Source organism: Tenebrio molitor, chromosome 2 (genome assembly GCF_963966145.1).
Source record: "Tenebrio molitor chromosome 2, icTenMoli1.1, whole genome shotgun sequence".
Taxonomy (NCBI): domain Eukaryota; kingdom Metazoa; phylum Arthropoda; class Insecta; order Coleoptera; family Tenebrionidae; genus Tenebrio; species Tenebrio molitor.
Window position 1 is genome coordinate 8,659,440 of NC_091047.1, and position 24,173 is coordinate 8,683,612.

Consider the following 24,173-nt stretch of genomic DNA (forward strand, 5'->3'; position numbering starts at 1 on the left):
CCCTCAAATGAGGCCTCAAGGGTCAAGGCCCATATTTAAAACTGGCAGACACTCACGTTATTGGTGCATTATTAGTGTGACAAGCAAGGCTGCCACCATAGATAAGCTGAAGGTTTTCAATGTGGTTTTCAACAATAATCAAACACAAACAAAAAATTACTTTAGAAAAATCCAGTTTGTCTTATTTCATTCCCTGTTGATTAATAATTTCTTCAAGTCCAAATGATACTGACATAAATATAGGTTGCTATTTAAAAAAAATAGATGATGATGTCATAATTAATTTGACAAGGAACATTCTGTATAAAAAAATGTTACGTCAATAAATGTGAAATTGAAATTAAAATTCGACCTGTTTTTGTTCTTTTTTCAAAACTCAACAGTTTATGATTTATCGAATTGTTGCGTTACTTTTGCCCCTCATTTGTTAATATATTCAACACAAAAAGATTAAAAAATCTCAAGTTTAACTTTCTTGCTTACTTCACACTTTTTGAGTTTTTTTTTTACTTTATAATTCCATTTCTTTTGTGTTCTATGCAATTATGTATTTATTTTCTTAATTCATTACGTCTATGTTTCGAAAGAAGCGCGCTTTTTCGATGTGTGTAGGTTGGCTGCACTGGAACGCCGCGTTTTCCGACATAACCTCACGCTGCATCGTGTTCATTCTTTCCCATCCATTTGATGTGAATACCACGTGCAATCGTATTTCTTAAGGTAAGTCGTTTATTTTTAAAGTTTGTAAATGCTTAACGCATGTTAACTCTCTACAGCTTTTAAAATGGTGAATGTAAACGCAAAATCTCCGCTTTCAAAGCGAAAAAGTTCCGATAATGCTGGCGATTTGCAAGCCGGCGGGACCCCCAAAGTAGCGAAGCTTAACACTAGTTTAAAAACGCCTGGTAAAGGCAAGAACTTCGCAACTCCCGGTAAAGGCAAGAACACGCCAACTCCTGGTAAAGGCAAGAACACGCCAGCTCCTGGTAAAGGGAAAAACACGCCAACACCCGGTAAAGGCAAGAACACGCCGACTCCCGGTAAAGGCAAAAATTTTGCCTCTCCTGGTAAAGGCAAAAATTTCCAAACTCCCGGGAAAGGTAAGAATTTTGCAACTCCTGGAAAAGAGAAAACTGTTGCAACGCCTGGAAAAGGCCAAAATGCTACCACTCCTGGGAAAGGAAAAAATACACCTGAGACCACTCCCAAACAGAATAATTTTGTGAAAGCGCCACAGGCAGTCGCTGGGGAAAATGTAGCTAAAACCCCAAAAACTTCACCGATCAAGAATCAGCAGCAGAATAATTCGATGAGACAAAATAATCAAAAGAACAAGAGGGCTAGTACTTCTGAAAATGAAGGTTCACCTGCAAAAAAGCAAAAAATGATCGCTGGGGCTGGTGGTGTGAAAAATGAGCCACAGCAACCAAAAGGGAAAAAGCCTCGGCCACAACGAGCTCAAGCGAATAAACTAAAAAAGTTCCCTGGAACTTCAGGTCTTGAACAGGCAGCAGAAAGTAAGCCTGTGATCAAAAAAGAAGAAAAGGTGGAGGCCAAAAAGGGAAAGCGAGATAAACAACGCAAGACTCAATTTTTTGGCTTGAAACAAAAAGTTAAGGCTGGTGATAAGGATTGTCTCAACAAACTTGAGCTGAAAATAAAAAATCTTGAAAACAACAAAGACTTGTCAAAAACAGCAATGAAAAAGTTGAGACAATTGCAGAAATTGAGAGATGTTGCGACTGGAGTGATAAAAGAAACAAAGCCACAAACAGTCACACAAAAACGTAGAGAAAGACGAAAAGATGTCAAAGCTAAACATGTTGAGGGAGAGAGTGGGCAAAACAAAGAAGTAAAAGTTGTAAAAGCAGAAGAGGAGAAAGAAGTGAAGGTAGAGGCAAATAAAACGGAAGCCGCTGATTCCAGTGATTATGAAGTTGATGCTGAAATAACTCCTGATACGATTATAAAAACAACTGAAAGCGTTGAAGAGGAGGATAGTGAAAATGTTGAAGAAGATGAAGAGGAGGACAATGCTGAGGAAGAGGAAGATGGGGACAATGCTGAGGAAGAGGAAGATGGGGACAATGTTGAGGAAGAGGGAGATGGGGACAATGTTGAGGAAGAGGAAGAAAACCTAGATGATTCAGATGAGGTAGAAGTTTCTGAAGAGGACTCAAATAATCCTGCACAAAATCTGAAAGGTAAGCAATCGCAAGCAAAAGCACAATCAGGAGGGTTCCAAGGAAAAACTACAGACAAAAAACAAAGTAGATATGTGCTCTACGTGGGAAATCTTCCTTATGATATAACAGAAGAGGAGGTTTCTGAGCATTTTAAAACTGCTGGAAAGGTCCGCGATATTCGCATACCTAAGGACAGAACAACTAACAAACCTAGAGGATTTGCTTATGTCGAGTTTCATGATGAAACCACTTATCAGAAAGGTTTATCTTTACATCACACTTTTATTAAAAGGAGACGCATTAATGTCCTCTACACCCAAGGAGCCAACAAACAGGGCGAAGATAACAAGAAGGAAGTGAAAGCTAAAAATTTTAAACTGCATGCCATGAGAAAACAAGGACAGTTGGCGGGAAGCGTCAGACAAGATCAGAAGAGGTCTTTTAGAAGAGCCAAGCAGCAAACTCCGAGGGTCAATGGTGACTCTTAATTAATTATTGTTAGGTGTTTAAAGTTTTTTCTTGACTTTTTTTAACCATTAACTTGCATTGTATTCCGAATAAAATAATTATCCAATGTAAATTCTTTTTGTTTATTATCCTTTACACACAATATAATAATTTCATAATAGTTTATCAAAGAAGTAATAACATGAAGTGGAAATGTTGAACACTTATAATTTTTTAAATTGGTGCCAAATGAAAATGTGCTATTGCCTTTTAACATTATTTTTTATAATATATCACAGTGTTGCCTTTCATGAGTTTTTAACTTCTGTAAAGTGCTAGAATGTCGACAAAGGCACTAACTACACATAAAACCAGTCTTCATAAAAATTAGTAAATTTGCAACAAACAATAGAGACTCCTATTGATAAATTTTGTAACTGTTTGGTAACTTATGTCCTACCACCTGACAAAAAATTATATATATGGCACTGTAGTTAATACAAACCCTCCTAAGGCACTACAACAATTCTCGATTTAACAATTCTTGGTGATATGTTAAAATGTGGTGTTTATTCTTCATTATCTAAAAAGGAATGTATGGCATTTCTTAGTTCCTGATTGTAGGTATATTCGGTGTTTATTAAGTTTTCATTAGTCAGAGGACTCGTGTATTTTCCCGACATGAACCATTCACAGATGGCGTTCTTCTCGTACGTAAAACCGTCGCTGCAAGTGACAGGTTCCCTCATAATCTCGTGGGTGATGGGACATAAGAATTCGTGAGGAATTTCGCTACTTTTCGTCTTAGAAATTTGCAATTCGTCCTGCTTCAACCATCGAATTTCCTTGCCCAATCTCTCCGTTTGATCTTCACCTAAAAACAATTATCAACAACACAATTTTTCAATAAGATTTACAACAGTCTTACTTAAGTCTAATCCCGAACAGATCTGTTCTTCACTGAGTGTCAACAACTTTTGACCGTCTAACGAGGCATTTTGCGCATTCACGACGACGTCGCCGAGATCCATGTTCTTCAACCATTTTATGACGTCACCGTTGGTCCAGTCTATCAGAGCCTTGGTCCGACACTTTATTTTGTTGGCCACTATAGTCCTAAACACCTGCAATTCGACAGTTATTTGTCGTTTAGCAGATTCGACGTTCGAAACTAACCAATTGCTGCGGCAACTTCCATAACCATAAAGTTTTATCTATGCACCCTGTAGCCAACAACGAACAATCGGAGCTGAAGGCGCAAGCCGTGACTATCGAATCGTGATCGAGCACATAAAGACATTCAGCGCTATAAACCGACCAAATCCTCGCTTGCCGATCTGTAGCAGTCGAACATATAATCTCGCTAACGTCCGGAGAAAATCGCACACAAATGACATTTCCCCCGTGGCCTTGCAACGAGCGCCAGATCTTCATATCGATGTCGTCAAAATTTACTTCACCACCTTTCTAAACAAAACAAAACAAAACACACATTGTATTTCCAGAGTGTACCTGCTCCAGATCGACGTCTTACTTTGGGCAAAGATATCCTCCAGAGTTTCACAAGACTGTCATTTCCGCAGGTTCCAAGGACGTAACACTGCTCGTCGACCATGCTGTTAGGCACTGGATCCAAATTCTGCGAAAAATCACAACTTTGTATGCCATAATCGTGGGCATCTTCTTTGACGATGATGGTCTCGTACGTGTCGCCTTTCCACAGTCTGAAATCTGCGTTGGTTGATGTTGTCGCGATGATGGCGCCGTCTGGCGTAAAACTAGCCGAAGTAACGGCGTCCAAGTGTCCTTCCAGAGTTCTAACGGGACTTGATTACAAGTAATTTTGAAGAGTCGACAAAATGAGACTTACGCAATCGCTGCTATGTTACTAGAATCCCATATTGTAGCCTTCTCGTCGTCTCCGGCAGTGATCAAAAGTTCGCCGTTGGGGGAAAAACGACACACTTTTATTCCTAAACTGTTTTCCGGTAGAGTCGCTATTTTGTCCCCTGTCTAAACAAACTGTCAAGAGATGTGAGTTTTGAATGATGCATTTACCTCCGCCTCCCAAATGTTGGTACACCCATCAAGAGAACACGACGCTAGTTTTGTACCATCTCTAGAAAACTCGACGTAGTTTACTGGGTAAGTGTGTCCTTCTAAGGGTGACCAACTGATCTCTTCTACATTATTATTCTCTTCCACTACTTTGAACAGTCTCACCAATTTATCCCTAGAAGCATAGATCGTCAAATGAAGCCACGAAGTGTTGAATTAAGCTATAGCTGGAACGTTATGGATGTGGATTGGGGACTTGTCGTTAAGTTGGCACTACCAGCAAAAGTAACTAAACGCGCCAATAAGGTTATTGGAATTTATGACAGATCTCACTAATGTACAGTTCAATCATAAGTTTTAAGCAACCTTGAGTTTGACAATCCATGTCCAAAACATTTCGACTATACTAACCCTGAACCCGTAGCGAGTACACCGCTGTTGTTGAAGGAACAACAGTTGATGGCCCCATCTGAGATATCGTCGATCTTTTCCAACATTTTCACGTCATTGTCGTTATTCTCCGCGTTTCTCATCAGCTGCATTTCTGGGATGCCGTCAGTCACAAATTTTGAAACTGTTTGCGACAAACGCAAGGGCTTTACCAATTCAGAATCCGTGGTCAAGCTACCGGTTAAATCCCAGACCAAGATCAGCTTATCGTTCGAACCTGTGGAACCTTCAAATAAAAACGCGTCCACAATGCTGCCTACTCTACTCTCTAACGCTGGACTTACCGGAAGCTACCAAGAGAGAGTCTTTGGAGATGGCCACACAATTGACGTACCTATTGTGGCCCCCAAGTGTCGCAACACAGTTACCCTCTCTGTCCCATATCTTCACAAGTTTATCCAAGCTGGACGAAACCAAGTATGAGCCGCTGTTGTTGTACCGAATACACGTAACAGAAGAAGTGTGACCGTCGTAGCTGTCACTGAAATCCACCGAGACTTCGTTTGTGGCGCTCTTGTACTTTGGGGTGGATTTCGACGTTATTGTCCAAATTTTGATCTCGTTGCTGTTGCCGCTGGTGGCCATGGTGTAGTATTTTATCAAAGGGTCGTTTTCTGTAATTTGACAGTTACGACGAACGCTGGTGAATGGTGCAACTTACCATCTACTGAGATTGTTTTATTGACGTCAACGCAAAATACGCCCAAATCGTGGGCGTTGTCGCATTTGGCTATGGGGTTACAGGCCGTGTCTGAGGTAGTGTCGACAAGATCCTGCACGTACCAGACTCTCAACACCTCCAGAGAGCAAGCGCTTATTAAATATTGAGAATCTGGTGTGAAAGCGAGGGACTGGGTTGTGCCTTCATGTTCGAAAATCGTCCTAGAACGAGAGGTGGTTTAGTCTGCGGTTCCCATCGAAATCAGACTTTTTAATTGTTTGTTACGTCATATTTCGAAAGGCCGAATTTCGTAATAAAAAAAGTTCCGTTAAATGAAGCGTTTTGTTTTAATTTCATTAGAGAGTCTGAATAGCTTTAGGATGTTCTTTGACTGTACAAAATTAATTGAGCTCATAAATACATTATTTAAGCAAGCAGATTCGATTTAATCGGTACAACTCTAAATTATGATGTAAGTTAAGAAATTCTCGAATCGGTTAAACTAAATTAAGATTTAAAACAAGTCTCAAAGCTCCAGGACCGATTTTCGATTAATGCAAATTTGGTTAATTAAAATTGGATTGCCCAAACCTCATAAAATTCATCTGAGGGTCTCAAATCAAATCTGAAGTAAACACAGCGAATCGCGGAACAAAATTAACTTGATTTAAAAATTGATTGGAATAAAAACGTTTACATTTAAAAATTCGACTAGTTTTATCATTTGACAGAGCGCGAAGCCCTAACGCAATTTGTTTTGATGCATTGATCCGCAGACATCCAGTGCAAGGCCAAGGTTGCGCAAAGACAAAAGAAATCTCCATAAATACGTCATGTCCTTCGATTTTTTAAAACCCCTTAATAATTCACTGCTGGTAAAAATATGACTGTATGATGCGCCGGACTTGTAAATAAACAATTCTGGTGGATGCGCCGGGTCCAAAAAACTAGCGCTTTATCTTGCAACTTTCAAAAGCGTGTTCCTCTCTTGCAGTGCTGTGCTCATAAATACATAATTACCTGATCAAGCTTCTGTGAACCAAATCCCAGATGCACACGGCTCCATTATCTCCCGCTGTGACCAAAATAGAGCTGTCAGGTGCAAATCTGCGGATGAAATATTAAAAAAAGTCACTCTGGCGGAAAACCGGCAACACAATCACCTGCAGACTCGGATGGCGTCTCCGTTCACTTGAACCATTGTGTAAAGCTTGACACCCAACTGGAGATTCCACAAGATCGCGGTACCGTCGACTGACGCTGAAGCCAACATGGCACCTTGCGGCGAAATCCTCACACAAGTTACTTGGTATTTGTGACCTCTCAGGGGCGAGTCTGACCTCTCTACATAGCCGGATCCGGGGACCCAGTCCCATATTCGCACCGTTTTATCGCTGAATTTACACACACAAGTTAGACTTTTATTTTTTTAAGTAGGAGTGATGGTACCTGGAGCCGGTAACTAGGGTGTAATCTGATGTGAAGTCGCATGTCGTTACGTCACTCCTGTGACCGGTTAGGCTTTGAATTATTTTTATATCACTTTGTGTAATTGACATCTTTTACTGCAACAGAGGCGAGATAAGCACACAGTGACTAAAGAAAAATTTGTTTGGTTTGGTACAATTCGAAAGGTGATTTCATTTATTGATTTATAGTCAACAGTGGCAGTTTAAGTGTTGATGCATTATTATTTTTAAATTTAAATATTCTGTTCATTACTCGTAGAAGGTCAGAAAGATATTGATTTTGATATCTATATTATATGGAGGTAATAGTGGAGAAAACCTCATTGCACGTGCTCGCTAAGATTAAATTATTTAAAGAGGTAAAATACATAACATTTACTTATTTCGTAATATTGTACGACAACGAATAATAAATTTACGAGTAGGTAATAGGTTTCTGAAAACTTGATTAAAAGTTCTTGACAAAATACGACCTGAATTTCTAAAAAAAATAATATAAGAATATTTCCAAGTCGAAAAACGTTCCAAATACGTATGTATTATAATATCTAAGTAATCACCAGCTCTTTTAACTTTTTGGAGTTGTCAAAGTTATATGATGAAATATTTTTAGCATGAGGTAATTGTAATGTTCATAATAACTTGGAGAGTTTGAACAATATGTAATAATTTAATAAAAAAGCATTCAGACGGGTTGACCTATATAATATAATAATACAGTACAGCTGACTTGTAATATAATAACTACAATATAAGCAAAAAACGAGTGGGAGTTGTGTTCACATTAGATTAGGCACTATTTGTATTTTCTAATAGATAGAATGATAAAGTACAGTTTTAACTCAACCACAGCCCCACGATATGAATCAATAAAAAAATATGATAAAATGGGTTAACAAGTACTATGGCGGACAATAAATTTAGGCCGGCCTGTCATTGCCTTGACATCAAAATGTGAAGCTGGCATTATGTTCAACTAACCCCATTTTCAATTTTTGTCATTCTTGTCATCGTGACAGCGATAATCAAAATTAAAATTGGGAAAAGAAGCGTGCACCAGAGAGAAGTGCTACTAAAAATCAGTTATGCTAGTGCGTCATGATCTATAAGTTACGAAAAGGGCGAAGGAAACGCCAAACAGCTTGAAAACCTTTAGTTTGACAAACTGACACATCAGTCATAATGACAATAAATGGTCGCTTGCATTGACTTTTTTAAAATGTCAGAAATTTGCCGGCCTAAATTTATTGTCCGCCATAGTACCTACATTTTGTAATACATTTTTTTCTACAAACATAACATTCAGTTTTGATAATGGTTTTATTTTATTGACATTAGATACAGTCGCGAGCAATAAATTTTGATAGTGAATGTCATTTTATTCTATTTTAGTCAATAATCGTCTTTATACGCCCCCAAATGAGGGAATAAATTGGCCTTTATGGCACAGATCTGTCAAAAATCTGCCAAGCGGTTGGTTTAATTATTCAAACAATGGTATCAAACATTATTGTATTAAAGAAAATCATACATTATGTACTATTGCGATCAAAAAATTTTGGACACTAATGTCATCGTGCTGTCGTACTATTGCGGGCAAAAAAAAGTTGGACATCAACGTCATTGTCTTGACTTTTTATGTGAAATAACCCTTACCTGATTCTAACCCTACTTTGAATTGATTGACGTTGTCATTAAGTATTGTAGGTTGTAGGGAATGATTGTAAGTAAGCACGAAGTGAATATTTATTTAATGCAAAGTTCCAATCAAAATCTACCTTTATCAAAAGAAGAGGGCATTTGGAAAAGGAAAATAGGAGTATAAAATAAATTTTTAAACTGTCAGCTGGAATAGTGTCAAAAAAAATGACAATAAAGCTTGCACTACATCGAATTTTTCAAAACTGACAGAAATTTGATGTCCCACTTTTTTTGCCCGCAATAGTACATTCTAAAACGACCTTTATGCATTAATAACCTCAATTTTGATTGTGTCAATTTTGAAAATGTGAATGTCAGATTTACCGAAAAATATTCAAAAAGTTGTAAAAATCAGACAAATGGAATAGAACGAGGTTTTAATTACTAAAAAATATAAAACAAATACCCAAATGTACTCGCATATTAAAAAAATTATATTTTAAACCGGTGTCAAATTGACAACAATTTCATCTTTCATGTGACAGTTTCATTAAAACATGATTTAGAGTAATTTTTTTAATGTGACAGAAGTTTGATGTCCAAAATTTTATGATCGTAATAGTACACAGTAACCCTAACAACATCAAAATAAGCTAACTAAATCTGCATGGACACAACTTTTAGTTTACTAAATATTTGTTTGAATCTTTTAGAAATTACAAAATAGAATAAAACGTTGTATGTACCACGGGCATAACTGTCGATTATGGCCCTGGGGAATTTAAAAGCCCTCGTTCCTCGGGCTTTAAACATTCCCTCGTGCCATAATCTCCTGATTATATCCTTAATACATAAATAACTATTAAAATTTAGTGATATAGTCACAAACTAATTTTTTTCCCTGCAATATCAATAAAAATTGAATTGTCAGGGTTTTTTGTTCCAATATAGGTTACGTTTCAAGGTTTTATTTCATTAATAAAACTATGTATAAAGAGAGCATAATGAATGACAATCACAGAATAGTTATAGGCTATGATTGTTTCGCAATGGAACACTTGTCATTGTGCCAAAAAATGACATTGATGATGAAAATTTATTGCAATCAACTATGCATAAAATGCATTCACATTGTTTTGGCATAATGGGAGGCCATTGAAATTTTGCATTTAAAGTAAAATCGGTATAGATGTGAATTGTCAGTGTTAAAGTTTTAAAAAATTCATTGACTGTACCGCTAAAAAATGTAAAAAGATATTTACTGTTTTTGCTGAGACTACGTATGTCAAATGCTAAGAGTGAGGTTATACTCCAGAAAATGGAAAACATTGTTAAAAGATTATAATAATTATTAAATTGCAATTCATTGTAACAGTTAACCACCCACACTTTTTCTTTTGCGGAAGGCAATGTTCATTTCTTTTGTGAACTCATTTTTCTTTCAATAAAATGTTTGAATTTTTAACTTGTATAAATCTACCTGTCACGTTTGACGATTGGTGCCAGAACAAAAACGTAAATTCAAAAATCCCGAGAAGCGCGCCTAGTTTAGTTGATACCAACCAAACGTCATTTTGACAATTCACATCTATAACGATTTTACTTTAATTTGGTGGTAAAGCTCTCTGTTGAATGGACCTTTACAAATAAGGATGCTCTTTGTCAGTGCAGTGACGTCACTGCGCAAAGGAATTCTGCGTCCTGTGAGACAACAAAGATGTTGACCGTCAGGTAAAATAACTTCGAAGAGTTAAACCAATGGAAATAAATGTAGCGGTTAACTGTTCTCTCACAATGCGCAGATCTTACGCGCATATTTTCCATCTCTTATAAATGTAAAGGTCCATTGGGTTATGTTTTTCTAAGTTTGAGGTTATAAATAGCGTCAATGTCCAGTGCATTGTTGTCAATTTTACTAGTTTGCAATAGAAGAATACTCAGACATCGCGTGAAATTCAACAACATGATATGTTCATTTTGATAGGTCCGCATGTCACTTTAGTGACGTAAATCAAACAGTGTGTCCAACGTTAAAAAAATAAATCATGGCCTGCCATTATGCCAAAACAACGTGAACGGTGTTTACTTTAATAGTACACAAAAATAGATGTTCTTGTTGTACGCTGATTGGTTTTATTATAAAAGGAAGATTGTGTAATTAAAAAAAAGGAATAAGAAGTTATGTGTGAGAGTAGAAAAAAAATGTGTTTTTTATTTAAAATATGTATGTATTTCAAATAACCATACCAAAAAACTCCATACTGCTTGGAGAACATTTAAATAAATGAGACAGTAGTGATTAAACATTGTAATTTTTACAAAGTATGTATGCTGAAGTAATAATTTTTTAAATAATAATGTACACTGGCGGCCATTAATTTGGAAACACCGGCCTAATCTAGTTTACTGGATATTTCTAATATTTGATAGTGTAAGCGTTATGTCATGAACTCATGTCACTCATGTCATCGTTGAGCGCATTCAACAGACTGTCGCAGCTGAAATTGATATGTCAGTAACATTGTCAAAGTGACAAAGAATTTACAATAGAAAAATCTTGGTGTTTCCAAATTAATGGCCGCCACTGTACTTAAAGCAGAATATGTTTTAAAAATCGGATAGTAATAGAAGAGGAAGTTGATAAACTTAAGGAAAAACTGAATCAAATACGCGAAAGGGGTCAAATAAAAAAAAAATTAAAAGATAGGGCAACATACAAATATGAATTTTATATAAACTAGGCAAAAATGAATAGGGAATTTCACAATTTTTCTTGGAAAGCAAAATAATTGTCCCAATCTTTCCACGTATTCTTAAACACTAAATAAATTTTAAATGTTGCAGGTACTTGAAACATTACATTTAATGTGTATATATTTATATTTCTAACACATTTCATTACACATTTTAAACTGTATTTATAAAAAATTCAAAAATGGAAAAATTCCCTATTCATTTTTGCCTAGTTTATTTATAATAAAATAAAATATAATTACGAGTAGAATAATAAATATGTAGAAGGAAGAATAGATTTATCTATAGATACCTAGTTTTAAAACCAACAATAATGTCTAGACCTATAAAAAAGAAAACATTTTGAAACAAAAATTAAAAGAAAAGGTAACGAAAATAAGAAAAAGGGGTGTAAAAGGAAAAAATAAAAGGAAAGAAAATCTTCGTTGAAAAAAATAGGAGAAGCAAAATAAAATGGGATCAAATGGACAGACAAAGTGAAAAAGATAAACTGGTGTAAAAGTAAATAGAAATATAAATAACAAACCTGGGTGAGAAGAGTAAAGAACAAAAGTTTGAGGTACGCATTACAAATTAATCTATGTTTAGGAGATTACAGAAAATTATTGTGGACGTGGACATTATGTAAATGAGGACAAGAGGCAAAATAATTTTCACTAGAAAAAGGTAAATGAAAAAAGATAACATGGCGGAAAGTAGTAATAGAACAAAAGCAAAAGATGGTGGCAAAAGGGGTTGAAAATAGGAATAATATTAAACTAACAAACATTTGGAAAAACAACCTCTCGTTGAACATTCTCATTATTCTCGATATTTGTTTGCTATTCTGACTTTGTAAATGTTACATTTTGCATGAAGGGAATACCGTTAGTTAACAAATCAGATTTAATTTGATAAGTAGGAAAGTAAATAACAGCTAAACCTGACACGTTAAAAGTAAATTCAAAACATTACGATATAATTTGCATAATATTACTTATATCGAATTACTGCAAAAATCATTTGTAAAATGTTTCGCTGGAAATGGAAATTAATATATCCTTTTAACAGAAATATTGCCTTTTATTAAACCTACGTATCATTAGGGCTCCGTAAACATCATCTTAACGAAAAGCTTCATTGATTAAATAAACAGTAAATTTGGTGAAGAAATTCTACAATTTATATTTTTAAAATAATTGGTATCTAAATATGTATTCATTAATAAGTTATCTATGTTTAAAAATGATAATGAATATTTTATCGCACCAAGTAATTGCTTAAGTATTCACAACGCTTATATCTGTTGTAAATTAACACATCATCGCTCACTGTGAATCACTAAATTCTTTCAAAAGTACACAACAATAAATTAAATACGCGTCAGCGTAATTTGTACGACTAAAAAATAATTCTAAAATCGATAATACATATATTTAATTTTAGAGGAACAAAAGAAATTGGGCAGCACTGCAGCAGTTTACGCGCGACAACCCCAAATAATTTATACAGGGTGTTTCTGAAATAGGTGCATTAATTTTAACTGGTAATAGAACTCGTCAAAAGGAACAACTTTTCTATCTACCATTTTGCCGAAAAACGATGTTGAATTCCAAAAAAAAAATTGAAGAGATTTTTCACTAAAATAGCCCTACGCCACTAAATACTGCAATGGCTAATTGAGATCAGCGCTAAAATGAAAAAAACGTCCATTTTCATCCAGAAACCGCGTTTTAACGCAGAAATCGAAATTCAAAGAAATCTACCCGTATAGCAAAAAATCCACTTCGTAAGAATCTGATTGTTTCAGGTTTTTAGGTAGCTTAGTTTTGGAGATATGAACGGTTTTAGGAAAATCTTTCCGACTTTTTAAGCCATTACGCAACGTTTTTCGCCAAAATGGCAGAGAGAAAAGTTGTTCCTTTTGATGAGTTCTATTACCAGTTAAAATTAATGCACCCATTTCAGAAACACCCTGTATACAATTTATATACATTTAGATACAAAAAAGTACGTGCACCGCAGGCTGAACACGTATTCTTACTCTTACAACGCGAAAAAATCTTATTTCCTCGATACTTAATTATTTCCTGTTTAATTAAAAAATAAAATTTCCTGCAAAGTTTAATTGTCTTCGTTCGCGTCTTCAGGCTCTTGTCTGAGTTCCACACAGATTAAAAATTGATCGAACTGTGCTTAATGGTCCGTCATGAATTTTAAACAATCAATCGATGACCATTAGAATTTTATAAACTCACACCAACTTGCTTAAATTACATAATTCATACTGTTGTTAATAATAAACTGCAAAACAATCGATCGCCATCCACAATTAAAATTTATTACTTCACCTACTCCCATCCACATTTAAAAACACTTACAAAACCACTTCTTTGTAGTTTTGTTAAATCCGGGACCCGCACAACTCGTTCCCTCCTTATCGCATCTTTCCATGTATTTGAAAACTTTTTAAAAACGATTTGCCCAAACTTCCAAAGTCGAGCCTTTTTGCTTGCGGCTCTCTCTCATTAAACAATCCTCTTAAAATCCCGAAATTCCCAGATTCTTGTAGCAATCGCCGAACAAAAATGACATCCACTTTAAGTTTGAACAAACACGTCTTGAGACCGTTAAATGCATTTTAAACTAATTTTAAACTAAATTATAATTGGATACACTATACTTAATTTCAGCGGGGTTAAAGCCACATTCAACAGGTGTTTGTTATCACAACGGATTTAAATTAAATAAGTTTTATTAGAAGCTTAAACACGACGGAGTATTCACTACTCACCAATGAATTTTACCACATAAGACGTGTAAACCTGTGCACGGTTTATTAAAATTATTCAGCTTTCTTTATTTCATTTTTACAACGGAATTTTAGTTTCGAAGTGATTGCGCGACTTTCAAACTAGATAAAATTTCCCCATTTACAAACTTTTAAAATTCTGGTGAGGAAATTGTTTCCAACGAAAATTAATACTCGTACATGTTCTAGATGGTGGAGGAAATGGATAATTGTAATGTTTTCGATGTTGAAAATAATTTATTACTGTTTAGTTGAGGTAAATAAACATATAATTAAAAATCAATCTAGGGGTGTTGACGGTTTGTGTGTTGTTTGTGAGGAGGATGGTAGTGGTGCTTTGTTGTACCTACCGACTGAAGATTTTTGTAACACACCGTAGCACTAAAAGAAAAAACAAAGAAAAAAATGCCACCAGACCTAAACCAAAGCAAAACTGAAAACCTGCGACACGTGAACCGTGAAACTAATAAAACGCGTCGGCGATCTTCGTACAAAACAGACATTAGATCGCTATGACAACTATGAAAATTAATTTTGTCCATCGACTGGCATGAATTACATAGTGGACTGTAATCGGAAATATCGAGCTGGAATCAAACGTTACTTCCCTATCGATCCCGAAAACAATAACGGTTGACGTGGTTTATTGAATTAAAGCGCAACAATCACTATCAAATCAAAAACTATTGTCGAGCTTTTACATGATAATCCCGCGGACAAAGTTCGCTGTGAGTCGACACAATTTTGATAGAGAAGTCGTTCCTGTAATAGACAAGTTTCCCGTAAACAAGCACCCACTCTAATCTAAACGAATTTGCAACAATATACAGTCGGTTTTTGTCGCGTTTTCGAGTTTGCACTTCGACGCGACATTTTTCTTTGCGAATTCCGGATTTAGGTGTCGCAGCATCACGTGGATTTGCACGGAAATTTGCTCCAGATTCCATTGCAGCAAGAATTAAATCAATAGCCTCAACGGTTTACTCGTAAACGACAAAAAGAACCTCCCTCTGCCACTATTTCTACGCCGCCTTCGGTGCTTTCCTCACATATTACGACAGTGAAATTGCCGCGTAAAATGCAAACATGATTTCAGCTATTAAACTGTATCAAAATTACCTACACTAATAAAACCACTATCGGTACTATTATTGTGGCTAGTTATGGGCCCCTATTATTAGAAACGTGTTCTTTGTTGGGGCTTTATAAATATTTTGTCGCCTCTTGCTTTGTAATACACACACCCAAAATAAATCTAATTACGTTAACAATTATTGTGCAGTTTACGTCTAGCTCTTGCTGGGAAATTCAACATCTGCGTGTACTTGTAGGGTGTTTTGATATGGATAATGTTGTCTTTTACGAGAAATTCGTGTAACCCAGCTGGAAAATCATTTTAATGCGAAATATTTTACGTCAGTTCCAAACTCAGAGATCTTATCCGGCGCAGTTGTAAAAAATCTGTTTTATTGATAAAATTTTTCATGTTATCTCTCCTGTCTGCCTTTCTCAAATTTATTTGCTTAATAAGTAATAACGCAACAACCCTCAAAACCCTTCAATTCCCTCAGGCTACGAACCTCGTTATTCACATTTTAAACATTCCCTTGTTTATAAACCTTGTAGTTTTGATATTTAATTCCTATTTGCTGCTTCAATTGATTCTTCGGGAGATTTGCTCTGTTTCACGCAATTATTCGACTGCTGTGGGCAGTGTAAGTGATCACTGATCAGTTAATCACCAAGCCCAGGGAAAATAGAAAAAGAAACAGTACTTTAAATATTGAAACACCAACATATATTTCTTTGAGCATTGTAAAGAATTGAATAGTTTCTACAGCGCAAAAAAATTATCTCTTAATAATGAAGAAAATTAGATTTAATTGATTTTTATTAATTTTAACATTAACAAAAAAAACTTTTTCCCAACAGTATTTGTTCACATCAAAATGTCCAGTAGATAAGTACATACATACCTATGTACAGGGTGATTCAAGTTTTACCGCCCACACGATTAACCCTATTAAAAAATTAGTAAAATTACGAATCTTTAGGGTTCCATTCCTTTCATATAAGGCTTCGAATGTGTGCAATCAATTTTCCCGTATCACTTCATTCAGAGCCATAAAATTTAAAAAATCGATTTTGATCAAAAAAAAAAAAAATCCGTACACGCTCATAATTCATAATTAATTCAAAGAACACACTTATGAAATTCGCATCAAAAGAAAATTGTTAGTTTTTGAATTATTGCAATTTTAACACTAAGAGGGAAAAATGACCAAGATTTACCACTGCAGTGTCATAAATAAATATGTACCTCATTGTTGGGTAGACATCTGTTGACAACTTTTCTAGTAATTCTTAAGTCCCTAAAGGGTACCATAAACTAGCCATGTCAACCTCTTTTGTGGAAGTGACCGCCCCCAATTTAATAATAAATCATAGCTAAATCTTGCACTTTAATATCAAATTCCATTTATTTCGGAAACAGGTGATGCTTTCATGTTTTCAATGACACCAAATTTTTCCTAGATGTTTGAAAGGACTCTCATCGAAAATTATGTAAATTAATCTAGCGGTTATTGAATTAAAACGAAATATTTACCTGTTTCATTAAAAAAGTTTAAATTTTTACAGCATGTTCTACAGCGATACACAATCATTCCTGAATTTTTTGAGAATTTTAAATCGGTTAGAAGTGGGTGTTTTCACTCGGGCGGTAAAACTTGAATCACCCTGTAAATGTTATTTCTCAAAAAATACAATTTTGGATTATGTAAGTAGGTATTTCAACAACTTTTTTTTATTACATTAAATATGTAATAAAAATTATGTTTAGATTTAGAGCAATTGCTATTAAAAAACAAAAATTAAATTAAATTTATTAAAACATAACATTTCAAGATTTTCAATATTATACTTTTTTACTCTCGAGCTAGAGCATATACCTATCAATCTTTATGATATTTTAAGATTCTTAGGCTTCGATAAAATCATCTTAGCTTTTGCTTTATGAGTAACCTGTTACAGGAGACCATATTGACATAAAATAATATGTTGTTAAATTTACTGTTTAAATGTTGTATCTTTTTCTTGCAAGTCACAAAAGGCCTTTTAATCAACTGTGAAAATTGTTTGTTTTCGTTAATTAAAACATGTCATAAAATAATTAAAAAGCAGATAAACCACAAATTACAAACAGAAAGTGTCACTAATTGAAAAAGGAATAACAATCAATGTTATAATAAGTTTATAATTTCACTTCACTATTACAATAACATAGCCACGACATTCCCCATAAAAGCATTCCTAACTATTTAAACAATTTATGCTGACATGTTGACAGATTTAATGTTATTAAATTTGCAGTTAAAATTTTGTTTCTATTTTGTTGTAAGTGACAAAAGGCATCTTAATCAACTGTGGAAATAGTTTCTCTTAATTAATTATAACATGTCATAAATCAATTAAAATAAATAAATGACAAACTATAAACAGAAAGTGTTACTAATTATATAATTAACAAAAGAAATAACAATCAATATTATAATAGGTTGAGAATTACACTTCTCTATTGCAAAGACATAGCCACAACACACCCGGTAAAATGGTAAAAAGCATAGCAATTTATAACATAGATTGTTTCAACACCAAAGACCAATACCAAATCACATACGTAAATACGAGTCAGTTATTTATGGACTGTAATCAGCGTGAACAGCATCTCGTATTTGAAAATCAGTTAGATTTTTAAATTTCATTTGAAATTGGTTTAAATGAAATAACATTACATTATATTTTTAATTAAGTAACATCAATGTTGAAAATGACAGTGTTTATTTAATTCAGTGAACATTTCCTGTCCAAGTTAAAAATATGGGTAGACAAATTAAAAACCTTGAACTGCCAATCAAAAATCGTTTCACTCGCGTTTTAAAATGGCCCATGCGTGCCAAAAAAGGCCCAATTTACACACAAACTCGTCAAATAAACTACTATTTTAATCGCATATTACGGAATGTCCGAGTTCCACAATACGAAATGTCTATTATTAGATAATTTTCAATGAGTCTCAGTCGTCAATGAATTCCTTGAAAACGAGTCTTACCAGCGCTCGTAATTTAAATACACATTTGCATTTTAAATAGACAGTCGTCATTTTGTCAATTCAGTTTCAAATAAATTACAAATGTGGAAAAAAAGGCGGCAATTAATTATAAAACTGAAAAATTAATTACATAAAGTGCATTTTTTAGAGGGACACGCCTAACAATTATTTAAAATTAAACCGAATTAAAATTAAATGGGGACAGTACCAGTCAAAATACGTTAATCTAGTTTTCATTTTAAATCTAAAATCAATGCCACAACAAAAGTCACCAAGTGTGATTGATTTTTGGTAAACATAAATAATTACAAATTTAAACCATATTTTTTTAACCATTGAATAAACACAAAAACAAGTCTGGGAATATCGAGGAAAATATATAAATTATTCTGGCCACAAAATAAACTATTTTTTATTACATCTTACGAGAGGCAGCAGATTTTTCTAGTTTGTTTTTAAAAATAGGACGGCGATTGTTTACAGAGAATCCGCGATTTGTATCAAGCATTTATACAGGGTGTTTTTAAATGCTAGTACAAAAAAGACTGGTAATAGGTGAGGATGAGTAGAACTCATACACAAAAAAATGATCTAATAAAAGTCTTTTCGTTTTCGAGATAAAAATAAATAATTTTTTTGTTAAAATTGTCAGTACGTTGCTGAATTAAAGGTAATTAAAAATGTAATTGGGGTTGTCAAGCAACAATAATAATTTTGTTGTATTTATTAATAGAATATGCATGGACCGTTTTCGATTTAAAAAAATGGGTTTTCTGGACTCTTAGAATCTCCACATGACCCAGTTTTTTTTTGTACTAGCATTTAAAAAACCCCCTGTATTAAACTGATTTCTGATATTTTAGTTATGTGAATGACCGTGCGACCCCAAACTAGAATGTAAATCCGTCTTCGAAAATTTAAAATTATTTTCAATCACTTCTAACGTTTTGTATACATTTTGCGTAATTCTAAAAAAGTTGCACCTTTCTAGGGTAGAACAGACCAGAATTTTTAATAGAACCATCATGATAAACAATAACTAAAGTTTGTTTAGAAACACTCTAGCGAGATTTTGCTGAAGTGTGTCTATTGTGTGTACACTCGTGTCATCTCTTGTCTGTAAACAAGCGAACATAAATTTCCGAAATACTGCAGTAAATAATGCAGAATAGAACTCAATACGGTGGATTCGCAGGCACATTTTACGCTAATTGCAGTTTGGTCTCTGTGATTAAAATAAAACCAGGCAGGATTCGTCGCATCAGAGTGCAACTCATTAATGAACTCATGAGAGTGCAGATAACGCTCTGATATGATGTCTTTAGAATTGTAACGTTCAAAACGTTCGATTTCTGAAACTAACATATGATCACAGGAATTGATGTCAGAAACTGGTCTATAATTGTCTCTTAAATTAAATGACTTTTTATGTGTCGGTACCATTGTAGATTTTTGAAATCTTGTAGATTAGTTAGATGTCACACAATAGTCAATAAATTCAGTTAGTAGCGCAACAACGTATTGTGTGCGCGACGATTGCATTTTTGTATATAGCTGCTACAAAGAGTTAATTGGTGCGACCGCCCCCGTCCGTTATCATCAATCGATTCCGCATCTATTTTCCGCGATTCGCCGGCAAATCCCGTGCGAAGTGGTGTGTAATACATGTGTACCGGTCGGCGGCAAAAATTCTAAGAATACGAGTAGATTTGTTGCGCCGCCGTGGGAACGGGCCTCGCACCGTCTCTTCATGTTTTAGGCTGTAACTCACGATTGGTTACAGATATTGATCTGCCGCCTGTTTATTCGTAATCTACGTCAAATTTCCGTGCGGATTCGTGGGTAATATGTCCACGGTCGGGGGTGGCATCGCCGGCCGGCCCTCCTAAGAGCGCACCTGTCCCACCTCGAAAGGCGCGTTTTAATCGCACTTTTTCTGCATCCCGCGCGAGGCGGCGGCGGCGTCGGGACGCCGCCGCCGCCTCGACCGGCCGGTATCGACTCAGGATGTGCCGCCGCTTCCATTTTATGTGATGCTCCTCTAGCGTAATATCGCGGATAGTGGAGTCGAGCGGTTTAGTACACGACAGTTGTTTGAGCGACCGGCCCGAGCCTTCGGGGGGCGGCACGGCGGGGGAGGGGATCCCGAAGCCCGACTCACACAGCTCAACGTTCGGTTTTCATTGTTTTAACAATTTTTTCGTTTTAAATTGATTTGGAGCGCGCCCGTTTAGAGCGCACCGCTCCTCCCTCCGGCCGCCGCCGAAGCAGAACTACGTGGAGGGGAAGAGACTCTTAATAATTACCGCATCAAGATTTTATACGCAAATAATTCATTTCGAGCACCGGGAGCTCCCGATTATGCGGAAAACGCCAACCGGAAGGGTTAACACTGCGTCTTTTGACGATCGCCTCCACATCCACTGTTATTGTTTTTTCAGGCCCACGCAAAAATCGGATTTCTCATCGATCGGCGAAGACCTCAGCTCTCACTTTAGCACTTTGCTTTTTATAATCTGATAATGTTGCTGCGAAATGGGCGGCCAAGTGTTCAAAATTCTAACCAAGATTCACCAAAGAATTCTTCTGAAATTATTAATAAACTTTGTAAAAACACCAGATTCTTCTTTCTTAATTGAATCACTTTTAAGTGCGATCTTGTAACCGTTTAAATGGAAAATATGAAACAAACATAACTGTCCGAGACCTGTCAAACTCTTAATTAGGATAATTAACAAACCGAGTTTGGATTAATTAATTTTAATTGCGACATTTATAAGAAGCCATCAATTTACACATAAATGAAATACTGGATGTTCTACTAAAATACGTAGGTACTTTGCCCATTTGTTTATGAAAATATTTACTTTGCAAATTTACTGGAAACTTTGTTGCAATCGCTTTTCTAAGAAATTAATTCGTACTTTCCCATTCTATAAACGTCACCAGTTATAAAAAAGAATTCTATATAACAAATCAATTTAAAAAAAGATCATGCATTAATTACTGTTATAAAAACAATTTAGTATTTATTAAAAAAAATATTTTATCGTTGACATTCTGCTTGCTTTTCTTATGGGCTGTAGTAAATCATGCCACGAGAAGAGAACTCGAATCAATTAGCGCTGGATTAAAAAAAAAAACAAATGCCTTATTTATTTTTATAAATGTTTACCAACGACAACGAACATTATTAACTGGTCAAACAGAATGATAATTTTAAAATTGTATCTGTGTACTCAAAAGAGTAAACAAAAGGAATGAAGGATGATCTCTAATAAAATGGTCAGTATTCGTTGCAAGAGATTATTGTAGTAAGTACAGTAAGTAGGTTTATTATGATGAAGATATTTCACTAGAGATGATTAAAAATATACATTAACGATAAAAAGCAGTGTTCAGCAAACAGCGTTAGTCGATAATCCTGACGCGACTGACAATTACTTTACTATTTTTGCAAAGGGCGGATAAAATGTTATGTACCAACAGAGATGAGGGTTTAGGAACTAATCAAAGCGAGAGGGTGGTCCTCAACAAAAACAGTTTTAACAGCATTAACAGTGTTTCATTTAGATCGAAAGAACGTGGAGTTTTGTTTGCGAAGTCTGCCATCTACAGCAACTGAATCTCGTCAGTCGACACCCTTTATCAGGTTTGCAATAAAATTAAATTCTTCATGAAATATCAAATATTAGAAAATAAATTGAAATTTTCTCAACAATTTATTGTTCGGTCACGACTTTTGACATTTTACAATTTACATACATATTTGGAATTCGGAGTGATCCGATCTTCACGAACAATTTCCTTTAAATTACAACTGGGAAAAATTTTGTGATGTAGATAACGGGGAATCGTAGCTTACACGTCGACAACAGCACACACTGATATGCGTGGTTTTTGCTCTAATTGTGTTTACTTACACGTAATTTAATTCAGTATCAACGGATAAAAAATACCATCGCCTTATCAACAGTATTAACACTTGATAAGATCACTACAAATTTATAGAAACGGATTATTTCGTTTTAGAAGGGAGTAACGCACGAGGAGCGGTTAACACGCGATTTTTTCTTTTCGTTTGTTTAACAATAAAACAAACTGTTTTAAAAATAACCGCCTAATACGTAATGCGTAAACACTACACACTTTGTAAACAAAATGAGATTAATTTAATTCGGAAATTAAGTACATGTGTCCTTTAGTGTTTATTTTCTTGTTACGTATCATAAATATCTCCGCCATCATGATCTGCAGAGTAAACTGTCAAAGAATGGACTAAAAAACCTTCCGGCACGAGTTTACATAACAGAAAGACTGTAAAATTGGTATCACCCGAACAATGTATTTAATGATAACGACCCATCCTCTCCAAGTGAAAGTACAAAAGCATTACTTATTTTTTCTATATATGTACCAATTTATCAGTTTCCCATTCGCAAGTCCCTGTATAAATATATGTTACAAAACACTCCGTATATAGTTATTACCGATCATCTATTGAGACGGTTTCTTGATGATTAGATGCCTAGTTTAATGAAAGTTAAGGAGGATATTTATAGAAGTCAAATTTAGGATCATTTCTTATTCATCAAGGTTAAGGAAAACCAATTAGAATCGGTAAGTAGGTAAATGTCATTAGGTACTTTCATTAGCGATGTCTTATCTCTAATCGATCTTTCTGAGAAAGAGTTTTTCTAAAGTTAATTCGTTTTCGATAACGTTACTGATATTGAGGTTAGCATAAATACATAATTTGAATAAATGCAAGTTCTTATAAAGTTACTAACGATAATAAAGCTTAATTTTTATCTAATTTGGATTGTATCGGTAAATTACGTATGATACAATTGAGCCTGTTTGGTAATTATAGAGATTAAGTAGTTGATCATAGTTGTTAACGTATTAGAGAATCAGGAGAGTAGAAATATGAGAGAGAGTAGGAGTTATCAGATTCTGCAAATACTAACTAAAAGAAAATAGTTAGGTTAAAAATATTTAGCCGAGAGAGTATCCAAGAAAGTTAAAAAATCGTAAATTACTCCTTCGCCGGCAGATAAAGAGAATTTACACCGATTTTGTTAGCGAAGTGCATCATGTAAACTGTCAAAAATCCAGCGGTGACGCGATAGCCGTAGTTTGTTAATTAAAATGCCCGTCGAGTGTGATAATAAAAAGCGGCGTGTTATAAATTAAGTAGTGTTTTCGGCAAGTGAAAATTTCAAAGCGAAATGTACAACAGTTTTACGTTGAAATTTATCGAGTCAGTTTGTTTACAGTAGAGGCCGGCTTGAATTATGACGTGCCCGAGACGTTGCAAATTCGGAACAACAATCGTTCTAAGTAATAAGAGTGCAATTGGTGATGGGCGAGAATCGCAATGTCAACAGTGTCAAAAAAAAAAAACAAGAACGTAACGGCAACGGCTCTGCGATGCGTGTGTACTTACCGGGGGGACAGCAATGGGGGGCAGGGCGCCGAGACGCCGTCGTCTTTGTCTCGGCCTCCACTCTGCGTTTGTGGCGCGAGCCGTGCGTCGTCTAAAACCCGTCGAAATGAGTAATCAGCGGCGTAATTTTTCCAGTGTGCATCCGGCCGCGATGTA

General features: G+C 35.2%; 2 protein-coding genes across 6 annotated transcripts; one reads left to right on the forward strand and one right to left on the reverse strand.

Annotated features, from left to right (window-relative positions):
* The first annotated feature begins 577 nt into the window (after window positions 1-577).
* Window positions 578-2,766, forward strand: LOC138125040 (uncharacterized). The gene is made up of 2 exons (XM_069040279.1): window positions 578-720; window positions 777-2,766. Exon 2 carries the CDS (start codon window positions 785-787, stop codon window positions 2,672-2,674), a length of 1,890 nt encoding a protein of 629 aa, XP_068896380.1. The 5' UTR covers window positions 578-720; window positions 777-784; the 3' UTR covers window positions 2,675-2,766.
* Window positions 1,582-24,170, reverse strand: LOC138125038 (WD repeat, SAM and U-box domain-containing protein 1-like). Of its 5 annotated transcripts, none has more exons than XM_069040275.1 (13): window positions 24,018-24,170; window positions 7,252-7,367; window positions 6,966-7,196; window positions 6,823-6,909; window positions 5,803-6,023; window positions 5,426-5,755; window positions 5,103-5,358; window positions 4,692-4,866; window positions 4,504-4,646; window positions 4,168-4,459; window positions 3,810-4,100; window positions 3,562-3,757; window positions 1,582-3,507 (listed from the first exon to the last, which is right to left on the reverse strand). In XM_069040275.1, the coding sequence occupies exons 2-13, from the start codon at window positions 7,359-7,361 to the stop codon at window positions 3,203-3,205; spliced, it is 2,637 nt and encodes an 878-aa protein (XP_068896376.1). In that variant the 5' UTR covers window positions 7,362-7,367; window positions 24,018-24,170; the 3' UTR covers window positions 1,582-3,202. The 5 variants fall into 5 exon arrangements, with proteins under 5 accessions (XP_068896376.1, XP_068896371.1, XP_068896375.1 ...); XM_069040270.1 differs by having other exon boundaries at window positions 5,103-5,367; window positions 24,018-24,169; XM_069040274.1 differs by having other exon boundaries at window positions 4,168-4,450; window positions 5,103-5,367; window positions 24,018-24,168.
* Between the last annotated feature and the right edge of the window lie 3 nt (window positions 24,171-24,173).

What these genes read in the sequence shown, in the direction of transcription:
- LOC138125038 (XM_069040270.1), bottom strand. Translation starts at nt 7,361, where the DNA reads ATGTCAATTACACAAAGTGATATAAAAATAATTCAAAGCCTAACCGGT. An exon ending in TAAAACAATCTCAGTAGATG is followed by an intron (nt 5,756 to 5,802) that starts GTAAGTTGCACC and finishes GTCAAATTACAG; the next exon opens with AAAACGACCCTTTGATAAAA. An exon ending in AGTAACATAGCAGCGATTGC is followed by an intron (nt 4,460 to 4,503) that starts GTAAGTCTCATT and finishes CTTGTAATCAAG; the next exon opens with TCCCGTTAGAACTCTGGAAG.
- LOC138125040 (XM_069040279.1), top strand. Translation starts at nt 785, where the DNA reads ATGGTGAATGTAAACGCAAAATCTCCGCTTTCAAAGCGAAAAAGTTCC.